The sequence below is a fragment of the Alternaria burnsii genome (assembly GCF_013036055.1).
Source record: "Alternaria burnsii strain CBS107.38 chromosome Unknown 717, whole genome shotgun sequence".
In the NCBI taxonomy this organism is placed as follows: Eukaryota; Fungi; Ascomycota; class Dothideomycetes; order Pleosporales; family Pleosporaceae; genus Alternaria; species Alternaria burnsii.
The window spans coordinates 117,590-128,736 of NW_024066129.1; the positions used below are offsets into that span (position 1 = coordinate 117,590).

At 50.2% G+C, this 11,147-nt stretch overlaps 6 protein-coding genes across 6 annotated transcripts; 2 read left to right on the plus strand and 4 right to left on the minus strand.

Moving 5' to 3' along the window:
* Window positions 1-183: 183 nt before the first annotated feature.
* Window positions 184-953, plus strand: GT037_010598 (uncharacterized protein; the record flags this gene model as incomplete). The annotated part of the gene is made up of 2 exons (XM_038935645.1): window positions 184-487; window positions 541-953. The coding sequence occupies 2 exons, from the start codon at window positions 184-186 to the stop codon at window positions 951-953; spliced, it is 717 nt and encodes a 238-aa protein (XP_038781649.1).
* An 863-nt stretch (window positions 954-1,816) lies between these two features.
* On the plus strand, window positions 1,817-3,553 carry GT037_010599 (uncharacterized protein; the record flags this gene model as incomplete). Its single annotated transcript, XM_038935646.1, has 2 exons — window positions 1,817-2,643; window positions 2,743-3,553. The coding sequence occupies 2 exons, from the start codon at window positions 1,817-1,819 to the stop codon at window positions 3,551-3,553; spliced, it is 1,638 nt and encodes a 545-aa protein (XP_038781650.1).
* Window positions 3,554-4,011: 458 nt separating this feature from the next.
* Window positions 4,012-5,593, minus strand: GT037_010600 (kinase domain-containing protein; the record flags this gene model as incomplete). Its single annotated transcript, XM_038935647.1, has 6 exons — window positions 4,012-4,126; window positions 4,186-4,366; window positions 4,418-4,580; window positions 4,634-4,935; window positions 4,984-5,306; window positions 5,373-5,593. The coding sequence occupies 6 exons, from the start codon at window positions 5,591-5,593 to the stop codon at window positions 4,012-4,014; spliced, it is 1,305 nt and encodes a 434-aa protein (XP_038781651.1).
* A 547-nt stretch (window positions 5,594-6,140) lies between these two features.
* Window positions 6,141-6,770, minus strand: GT037_010601 (uncharacterized protein; the record flags this gene model as incomplete). The annotated part of the gene is made up of 1 exon (XM_038935648.1): window positions 6,141-6,770. One exon carries the CDS (start codon window positions 6,768-6,770, stop codon window positions 6,141-6,143), a length of 630 nt encoding a protein of 209 aa, XP_038781652.1.
* Window positions 6,771-7,595: 825 nt separating this feature from the next.
* Window positions 7,596-8,210, minus strand: GT037_010602 (uncharacterized protein; the record flags this gene model as incomplete). Its single annotated transcript, XM_038935649.1, has 1 exon — window positions 7,596-8,210. A coding segment is annotated over one exon (615 nt), but the record flags the coding sequence as incomplete, so codon positions are not given.
* Window positions 8,211-8,553: 343 nt separating this feature from the next.
* On the minus strand, window positions 8,554-9,500 carry GT037_010603 (uncharacterized protein; the record flags this gene model as incomplete). The annotated part of the gene is made up of 3 exons (XM_038935650.1): window positions 8,554-8,556; window positions 8,609-9,107; window positions 9,178-9,500. The coding sequence occupies 3 exons, from the start codon at window positions 9,498-9,500 to the stop codon at window positions 8,554-8,556; spliced, it is 825 nt and encodes a 274-aa protein (XP_038781654.1).
* Window positions 9,501-11,147: the final 1,647 nt, after the last annotated feature.

The window sequence follows — 11,147 nt, forward strand, 5'->3', positions numbered from 1 at the left end:
GAGAAGGTTCTCACAAGGTAATGAGGCGCAGTGTGCGAGATACCGTGTACATGTACATGCGCAAAGTATCAGTAGAATGATTCTTCGTGTTGTTTATATGACTGTTGACTTCTCCGTAGGCACCACACCTGAGAACGCACTTTTTTGTCCGGCTGTTTTTTTTTACCCTATTCTCCTGACAACATGACACAGCAACACACTCCACCATTCCCCTCGTTCATCATTTTCGCCCTCCTGCTAGCTCGCGCATCTGCCGACCACAGTAGTTGCTACACAGGGGATGGAGCTGAAGACACCAGCCCACAGCCCTGTCCCGGATCGAATATGTGCTGTTACCTCAATCGAACCGATGGCTATGCGGACGACGTCTGCATCCAAGGCGCCTGTTACAGCAATTACTGGACAGGGCAGTACTTCGTCATTGGATGTACAAATAACAACTGGGATGAGGAGGGCAGCGGATGCAGTCCGTTGTGGGACGTTTGCGGTACATCTTATCTTCCCAAGCTTTTTTCTCAAGTCACTGACGCCGAATGCTAGGTCGTCAGTCAGGATACACCCACGTCACACGCTGTACTGACGGCAGTTTCTGTTGCGGCGATTCCAATGCTGCGTGTTGTAACAGCTATTCTGGGGTATATCTGAACGAGGATGGGACGGAGATTCTACAATCGTCGGAGTCAGGAATGCTTCCGGACACGACGACGTCATCAACAGATGTACCATACAGCAGTCCAATCCCAACATCGTTGCAAACACGAGTTCTCACATCCACCGGCACATCAACAACAAACCTGCCCTCGCAAATAGCAACAGCGACGAATGTACCGTCAGCAGATAAGTCAGAAGAGGGACTTCCGACTGAGGCAAAAATTGGAATCGGAGTCGGTGTGCCTGCTGTGGTCCTTGCGGCTCTTACGCTGTGGAGGCAATGCAGACAAAAGGGACCCTGATTTGGACCGCTGATCCGGCCGTTGTTAACTGTTTCGTAAAGCAGAGGTGCCGCCAGTGGGATTGCGAATGAATTCAATGCCACCCAGATACTGAAAGTAGCTTGGTGCGCTGCATGTCTAGCACCTGCTACTGGGATCACGGATTGCCGATCAGAATTCTACATATGGGTCGGTCCATCGCTATAACATCATGACTATACATGATGTAATGTAATAGACGGAATCTGGAATAATGTTCTGTACATATCCAGGCGGGTAAGGATCACCTCGAAGCAGATACCTGTGATCTCAAACCCGGCTCAGCTTGGTGAAGATATCTGCAGCGTGACGTAGAGGTTATATTGAGGGAAGGATAGTATGGTGGGAAGGAATGAGATGTCAGTTGCTCGGACAGCGCTAAGCAGTAGACATTTAGCTATCAGCATTCCCACCACTAAATGCGTAACGATGCTTTCGTAGTATCGGATGGGTCTCTTGTTGGTCGCTCTCGGAGTCGTAGCCATACACTAACTATCATATACAACTAAACCTTAAAGTAAGTTCTTTTACGCTTATCATTCTACTTACCTATCAACTAGCGCTTTCTCCGAATGAGTCAAAAGGTTGCCTACGACCTAATCGCTTAAGCTTCTGTTATCGCGATACGCAGTTTTCCAACCTGTTCGATCGTGCGATGCGCACGGACATGGTATGCACCTATCCCTACATGCAGCTTAAGCTTCCCCCCCTTGTACATCCATCTGGGATACACAGCCGCTGTACGTAGTAAGCAGCAGCCTTCTTTACTAATTGCCCCGCTATATGAGAGCTGTCTCAAACTCTAGCCGCCCCATCACTAACATGAATACCACCCGTTATCAATAATGGCAGAAGAAGAACTTTTTGCATATCAAGTCCTGGACCCGCCAGGAAATGCCATCAGACTCCTCAAGCTGCTGCCTGGACAATTTTCGGATGACATTCACCTCTCCATCATCCACGAAAGGCTCCAAGACGAACCTCGCACACCCTACGAATGCCTCTCTTACACGTGGGGCTCTGCAACGCAAGCCCACGAGAAGCTGTACATCTGGCAGAGGCACACCACCACCAGTGGCGACATAGATAGCCTGCAGTATCTCAATGTCCGTGCTAACCTCATGACCGCATTGCGATATCTGCGCCTCCGCGATCTCTCTCGAGTGCTCTGGATCCACGCCGTATGTATCGACCAGGCGAATCTCGTCGAAAAGGGTCAGGAAGTGGCGCGCATGGGACAAATCTACAACAAAGCCTCACGCGTCGTAGTCTGGCTCGGCCCAGAAGACGAAAGTACGCCGTTAGTTCTAAACATTATCCAGCGAATAAGCGCAGGTGTCGAATTGACATGGCATCACCGGGGCATTCACCGCACACTTCCTGGGAGCGAGGCGCAAATCCTAGAGCAGCGGCCAGAGGATTCTACACTGAGTTCAGAGCATTGGACAGCGTTGAGTAGGTTCTTGCGCAGGCCGTGGTTTAGTAGACTGTGGATTAGGCAGGAGATACAGTTGGCATCGGAGGTACAAGTTTTGTGTGGTAAGAAGGAGGTTGATTGGAGAAGTTTAGAGAAGATGAGTGTGTTTGTGGAACATAAGATGGACAGGAAATATATCGGCGTCGACGAGATCTTGTTTTATCGCTCGCTATTCAAATACTTGGGATCGGATAGGTACGTAAGTCAGCATCCTTTACCACAGAAGTGGACAGTACGACATTAGCCCCGACGATAAAGATACATATGCTAACGTCATACCTTCTACACCAACAGTCTAACATACACCCTCCACCGCTCAAGCCTCTGCAACTACTTTGACTCTCGCGACCTGATCTACGCCAATCTCTCCACCTCTCCCGCCATGTCCGCCCTGCACATCGCGCCAGATTACTCTCTCACCCCCGCTCAGGCCTTCAAAGATATGACGCTACGCTATATCTCCCACTTCCAGTCCCTCGAGCTTCTCCGCTCATGTGACCTCGAAACCTGTCCGCCGGGTTTCAACTCGTTTGTCCCGGATTACGCGAGGCCAAAATCTGAATCGCATCTGTTTGCTGCGCATGCGCATGCTGGTTCCCGACAGTCGTATGTGGATACAGAAGATGGGGGTATAGTTTTGAGAGGAGTGAAGATGGATGGTGTATCTAAAGTGTCACCTGCACGTAAAGCCATCGCCGCGCGTACATATGACGGTAACAATGTTGCAGACATCATCGCTACATATCGCGCATGGGAGCCACCTGGACTCATGGAGTCTCTGTATCCGCTCGGCGGAACTCTTCTCGATGCTTTCGTCCTACTCCTCTCCAATGACTTCTGCAAGGATTCGTATTACGATGGTCATCTACCCACTTTCGCGGAATTCCGCCACACATTCACGGCGTGTGTATGGTCTGCCGGCGATGCAGGGTTGCGCACTGAGCCTAGTCATAGAGCGTACGTTGACGAGCTGACTAGTGATCGGCGGGGAGAAGTGTTTTTTACGACAGAAAAGGGGTATTTGGGTGTTTCACCTGCGAGTGTCAAGACCGGTGATATTGTCGCCATATTGGCGGGTGCGAGCGTGCCTATTGTGCTGCGGTAGCAGCACAACACAGGAAACAGAAGGTACCAGGTCGTAGGTCCATGATATATCCAAGGTGTGATGTTTGGAGAGGGTTTACTTGGTGCGCTGCCACCGGGCTGGATGGGTGTGATGCACGAAACTCGCAGATGGTGTTTCCAGACCACAGATGGTGCGCTAAGGACATGGGAAGACCCACGATTGTGGAGTTTGCCGGGGCATTGGCAGGTGCATTTCTGCGATATTCAAGACAGAGGAGAGAGTTGTCATGGGGCCTGCAAGATTGAGTATGTGAGGGGTGCGAGGTTGGCAGATCGGTGGTTCCTGAATACGCGGTCAGGTGAGGGAAGGACAGAGGATCCGAGGTTGAGTGTAGAAGGGTTAGAGAAAGGTGGGATTGTGCTAGAAGCTTTCGAGCTAATGTAAACCGTCGGCCCAGGCTCACAAGAAAGGCATGGCAACTTCACAGAGCATCATTCTCACTTGTTGCTAGGCCTCGGTACTATGCTTTCTGCACAGTTTATGATCGAGTGTAGGAAGATCTTGCTTCGAGGCAACGCGACCTCCATGCCATCATTCTCGTCCCAATCGATCCTTCCAAGATTTTAGACCATTCATTTCCAAGTCATCTGAACTTGCCAAACCTGACTTACGAATTTCCTCTTATCCAAGGATGCCCAAGCAACTCCTTCGCGGTCCACCGATCCTCAGGCCTCCACTGCAACATGCATCTCACAAACTGCAAGAACTCTTCTTTCTTCTCTCCATGTAGATTCTCTTCTGACGTCTCTAACGTCAAGCCTTGTGGTATGTCTATCTCGGCTATCCAATTCCCTGATGGAACTTCGGTTAGCTTCACAGGGTACCTTGGGAGCGCATTCTCACCTTCACCATCGAAGAATCCTTCACTCCGCGCTCCTCTTTCTAGCATATTTATCGGCGATGGGCCGAGCATCGCGACTAACTCCGCCAGATGAGCTCTGGTCAGGTATCGCTTTTCGGTTGGGATGCCGTAGAAGAGGTGTTTATCCTCATATAGGTCCCAAATCTGTGCACCCCGGTCAACGTCTGACTTTGCATTAGGCTCGAGATGAACCATACCATCGCTCCAACATTCCAGATATCAGCTGGATAACCCCATTCAGTCTTCAACATAACCTCTGGACATCGGTAGACATCTGGTTGCGCGTCATGGATCTGAGGCTTGTCTCCACGGACTGCAGAGCCGAAATCTCCGAGGACAACACGACCATACTCTTTCGGCAATCCAAACTGGCGTGTCGCGTAAATCGGCTTGCCGTCTACGACTTTTCGTGGTGAGGGAGTTGTCATTTCTGCGTTAACGAAGGCTTTCAAGATGTCCTGGTCCTCAATATCTATGAGGATGTTGTCGGCTGTTATGTCTACATCCTTTTCAACGGAATTGCGGGAAGACTTGTTTTAGCCCGCACCTGTGTGTACGATCTTGGCTTCTGTGTGGAGGTAGTCAAGTGCGAGAAACACCTGCGACAACCCAGCTTTTAGAAGCTCGTCTGTGAAGCGGTGCGCAGGATTTCTATTCAAAAGATCCCTGAAACTATCCCACATTGGTTTCTGAACAAGACATCGATGCTCGCCACCTTGCCGAGGAATAGTAAACAAATCGAGAGCTGTCTGGACGTGATTGTATCCTGGATGCGAAGCATTGCCTTTGCTCAAGATGTCGTACATGTTATACTCGTCTTCGTCCATTCCCTCTTTTGTGAAAACTTTCAAGGTCGTGTAGGCATGGTGGCTGGTATTCTGTTAGTATAAACAGCATAATTGCTGAAGGCTGACTTGCTGTAGATCACGAGCCAACCAAACAGTTGACGTAACACCGAAACCAAGTTTGCCTACTACTTGGTACTTCGATGCGAAAACATCTCCTATGTTGACAGGATAGTAGGCGCCCCTGTGAAACTCCTCAAGCTGTTCTTCCTCAAACAATACCGCCTCGCTGACGACTTTGAAACCAGATGTCGGAAATTTGAGTTGGGGCCATGGTTGCCTTCGAAAGAGCGACTTTGCGAGTTTGAACATGGATAAACTTGCAAAAACGTGTTCTCATCACTCCTGGAAGGTTTGAGGGAAACATCTTTTGGTAGCAGGTGATGGTGGTTGATGTTAAGATTGGGGATGGCGGACAGACTGGGTAAGGTAAAAAATGGGCTTAGTAGAGTGCCTGCCCAATGAGCTGGTTCACCACCCCACCATCAGAACACATGCATCGTCACAACTTCAACGCGACATGACTTCACCGATGTAGACCCCATTGACGCTGCAACTGAAGCCATTAGATCGCGTTAGGGCGGCACAGCTTTCTTTCTTGAACCACGAAGTTGCAAAACAATTCGGTGTAAACCGCACAATTCTACTTAGGTAGCCCCTTACACTGGTTAAAGATCAGTACGTGCAGCAAGAAGGAACGCAATGTGAAGATAAGTATTGTCATTATCAGTTCCAGCAAGTGATTAACAAAAGGCTATGCAGACGCTCAAATGCTATCATATATACACATTAGAAAACAAAAGTCCCGTCTTCGAGACCATCATTATGTACATTCGAAGAATCTCTATAGGCTCGGCATTTAAGCAGGAGCAGAAGAGTAGAGGCACTTCTTGGGCTCGTCCTCCTTGAGCGCCTTCATGGTGAAGGGAGTGCATCCCTCGGAACCAGCAGGCTTGTCAACACCAGAGAGCCAGATCTTCCAGCCTCCGCCAACAGCGCCGGGGCAAGCCTGGAAGCCAACATCGCCGGTAAGACCACCAGCAGAGAAGACAAGGTCACCGTCGTCGTTGATCTTGAAGGGGCCGCGCTCTTGGTTCTTGCCGATGGGCTGAACACCAGTGGAGTAGCGGACGTTGCCCTGACCCATGCCGCTGCGGTCGACGTACAGCTGGAGAGGGGGGTTGAAGGTGTAGATGTAGACGCTGCCGTCCTCCTGGTCGAGCGAGAATGAGGCGTAGTTAATGCCGCTAGTGGTGTTGTCGCGGTCGCCGTTGATGATGCAGGTCTTGTTGTTCTCGTCGGGCGAGTTGATCACGAGGCCGCCATCCTTGGCCTGGACGTTGCCGTACTGGATGGGAGTGGCGGAGCGCAGAGACATCAGACGGAAAACGTCGCCAGCCTCAGGGCGAGGGAAGGGAGAAGAGGCCTGGGGAAGGGCGGAGGAGATGGCGGCCATGGAGGCAGCGGCGAAGGCGGCGGTGAACTTCATGTTGATGATTTGGAGGAGTCGGTGTTGTTGAAGTGTGGAAGGGGTAGTTGTAGTGATGAAGTATTAGTGTAGAGTTGATGAGTTGATGTTTGGATGGAAGCCTAAAAAGAGCAGCATCCCATCTCTCATATACCCAAATCTTTTCTCGTATTCGCTCGCCTTGTCCTACATCATTTCACGATCAAAGCTCGTCCTCAACGAGGCTGAACAGTGCCCACACTCGGCGCCGACGACCAAAGTGCACCGCTATGACTTCATCCAGTCGGAACACGAGGCTAAATATCGTATCCCCAGTTTTGTGACCCCGAAACGGCCAGCACCGGCTGTGGCGCGCCCCCCATCCATAACCTTCTGGAAGGGTTTTGGGCGGAAATGACGTTGATTGCCACGGTATTTACCCGAAGCTCATGTCAAGTGGCCGAAAGGGGTAACGCGCGATTCCCTTGTGAGCTCTGATTGGTGGCGGCCTCGACCGGCGCATTGCTCAAAATAGATACAGCAATGTCGTCTCCAGAAAACTATCATGCCGAGGATATGCCTAAACATTCGCATTAGGACACAGACGCCTTCAGTTCAACACGATGGAAGATCGCAAGACGATGTTACCTTTCGCTCGTGAGGGTGGATTGTAACAGCTGGCAGTGCAGCAGTGCTTGGAAAACCGCTCCAAGGATATCGTTAAGGCATAATCTAGGAAGCACGGTCAAGGCGCAATAACGAATGCAATTCGCGGACCGTTGGGTTGAAGCTTTGTCCTACCATGGGCCAGCATTTTCTCCCCCTGAAATTCTAATGTTTGTTTACCTATGCGTCGACGGATCGTCTTCAACCAGTGTACCCAATTTGACCAGCTTGCATATAGTCGCCCCACTTTGTCATCGTAAAAGCTCCTTGAGAAGCCACCTTTTCCGGCATCGTGAGCACACTCGCGCATGCCTTACCGCCAGTCCTCGCGCCATACCTTCTGGACACTCTTGGCGACGTGACTAAGAGTTTGAACACACATCTCCGTTCATTGTCTGATTCTGCAATCTCAATCAGAGTATCGAGAACATACTCTACCTTCTTGCAGCGTGCCTCGCTGTCCTCATGCATCGTGATAGCATCGATGATGCAAGTCAGCACTACTTCAGGAAGTTCGTTAATCATTATCTCTAAGGTGGCACATAACGGTTTAAGATGATCTAGATCGGACTTGAGGAGCTGTTTGATGAGTCGACTGTCAAATTCGTGATAGCAAACCAAGAGTTGGGCTATAAGACTTCTGACAATGCCCTGTGCGCCTTGATGAGGATCTTTGGGATCGAGGTGTTCAGCGCAAAAAAAGATATCACGATAGTCTTCACGGGCGGATGCAAAGACGGCTCTTTCGACAATTCGCTGTTGGACTGTATGGCGGAAGCCGACTTGTCGCAGACAAATGACGTGGGACTCTGAGCCATGGCTCTCGGTGAGCTGTAATGTCCGTCCAGGAAGAGGACTGACGATTTGATACCTCCTAGCCACGACAAGACTTTCTGGTGTCGGATTATGGCGATGATGCGGTCTTGCACAGGTTTGGGTAGTTGATATGCGCAACGAAGGTTCTTCTGGACATTGGACTGATATGTGTCAAGTGTCTATACCATGCGCACAGTGGCAGGCTTGGTCTGGAAACACAAAAGCTCCCTCGGGAGTGAGCCGACGCCGACTCTTTCAACCATGGCCCCCTTCCTCCGACTTACTGGCGTGACCACCAGGACGTGATATATATGCTTCGGACAGGTTTCCACATCTCGACCCACTACTACACATTGAACCGTTCGTACGTCAACAATGTCAGTCCTATCGAACCTCACCCAGCCCATATCGGCACCATTTGCTGCACTTCGTATATCGCAAGCTCCATCATCTCTCGGTTCGATCTTACACTGCTGTAAACGCCTCGTAGGAGCCTGCAGTCCCTCGTCCGTGAAGCGAATCTCAGAGTTCCACTCAACATCGCAGCACTCGACTTTGCGATATTCAATCCGTCCACTGGATGCCATCCATGACCACGAAGGTATCTGTCGGTCTTCTGCAAACTGAATCCGCTGCATCCTGGCTGTATCGGCTCTGTGCCAAAGGAGACTTCTGTGCAAATAGCCCTCGAAAACACCATGTGAGGCCCTCATCTTGAATGTCTCAGCCAGCCGATCTACCAACCCAGAAATCGCTATCGGCCTATCGGTGGGATCAGTGATACCAAGTTGCGAGTACTTTTCGAAGAGGCCCTGAAATAATCGGATCTTGTCGTCTATTCGACGATGCATGAGAGATGCTGGGAACTTTGGATCAGACAGAAAAAGCGCTTTCGAGCTGGAAGTGCGTTAATGTTCGTCTCTGCTGCAGGTATTCCTATATCATCGCACACATGAATGTAACTTACTTGCGCATTCGAGTCAGCGTTTCGCAGCGCACCCCTCCACCGCATTCCCAGTATGTCTGATTGGCCGTGAAATGGATAGTCCGCCGCGACAGTGCTCGCTCCTGTAAGACCCAGGCCCGCTGATTCAAGACACCGTTTTCGACATCGCTAGGATAATCGTCGATGATGGTGCTGATGAACAAGGCTCCATGTGAGCTGCTGTCTACCTTGACGTATTGCGATTCTGGATCTTGCAAGCTTTGTCGTTCCAGGAAACCCTGAGTAGCGTCTCTTGCAGAAGTTGCGGCAATGGTTACGTAGGCATTGCCAAAGGTGTTGCCCATTTTCCCCGACTCCTTTTTCCAGTCTTCCAGATCATCGTCGTACTGAATTATGCATATCGAGTCGATCCATATATATCTCTTGCCGAGCTCACGAGTCACTATAATAGCATCTTGGAAGGTTTTTGGGAGCGTGTCGATATCCAGACCCCGCGTGCGTCTCGATTCAAGATTCCCGGATGACGTGCAGAAAGACCTCTTCTGTCGCTGCGATAAATTCCCCCAACAATGTGACAGAGCGACGTACTCACCTCGCTCACCTGAACTAGACACATGAAGTCGCAGTCGATTGTCGCTGACATCGAGGACTCTACTAGGCAATCGAGAGGTTGATTTAGAGCAGCACCCGAAGCTTTTGTGGTCTTTATCACAGACTCGCATCCACCCTCGAAGTATTTCAAAACGAATGTCGCTATCTGGCAACATCGGGAATCCAACCTGCCTATCCAAGAGCGCAGCTCCGGGCCCTGTATGAATTGATCAGCTCTTGCAAGATTTCGGATATCAAGCAGACCAACTTGGGGCGGCGCATATCCTAAACGGCGATCGGTGATTTTGTTTGAACATGTGAGCTTCGTTACTTGCGTTAAGCTTCCGCTGCGATAAGATCCTGCAAACCCCACACCACCTCATCCTTCTACCACAATCACGTGACTCTGTTATTCGCTCCAGATCTGTCCTGGTACAACGCCTACAAAAGCGCGGAGCTGATGCCATTCTGGACATGTTGTGAATTTGCGTGAAGAACGATGCTGCGAAAGAGTTGTCAATAGGATACGTCCACTTGTCTTCCATCTTCCAGAGTTCGAGGAGATGACGTTTAAACTCTTCCCCTTTGGCGTTAAGCTCCTTTTGGAAACGTACCAGGCGAGGACGTAGAAGGTCTTGGAGAATGGATTTAGGTATCTTACTGCGGCCGTATTGCTTCACGAATACAGCCATCTGCTTGCGAAGTTTGACTGTACCTGGGACTTTTACTTTGAAGAAACTGTTTTCCACTGAGTCGATATCTTGAAATTCCGGAGCATAGATGCCGTCGTCACAGTCCGTAGTGGGGATAAGTGGTACGGGGAACTCTTGTACAAGCGGTCGCGCATTCTGCCGCTTGACTGTGATGCCTCCAGCGATATCTTCATTGCGCTTCCTCGGTCGAAGTGTGCGTCCTTCTTGATCAGGGCTTTGCGCTGCCATCCGAAGGCCCAGTTTGTTCTTCTTTTCAAGGTGAGGGGAATGGCGAGGATTTTTATCGTTGCCAAGTGTATGAACTGGTAATTTTATGGTTGGAATAATGAACAAGGATCTTCGCGAAGTTGAAAAGAAGTGGATGGATACTCCTATGCGCAAGAACGTTGTATGTACGCGCGTGGGCGAGCTAGGTAAGCAGATTGCGATGAGGCGCAGCAGCTGCGGAGGGCTACACTAACGCTATGCATAGCCACGACGCTGGCATAAGCTGTGCTACTCAATACACCAATTAGAAGATGCCAAATTTCTTTCGCTAACCGCAAAGGCGACAAGAGATCTGAGTTACAGGCAGCCAGGCTTTGGCGAGGAATTCGAGACCTCTCGGAAATCTGCACAGTATCTGCTACTCACTGACACGAATTCTGTATCGACTTAATCAACTTTACATTTCTCAGTGTGGCTTCT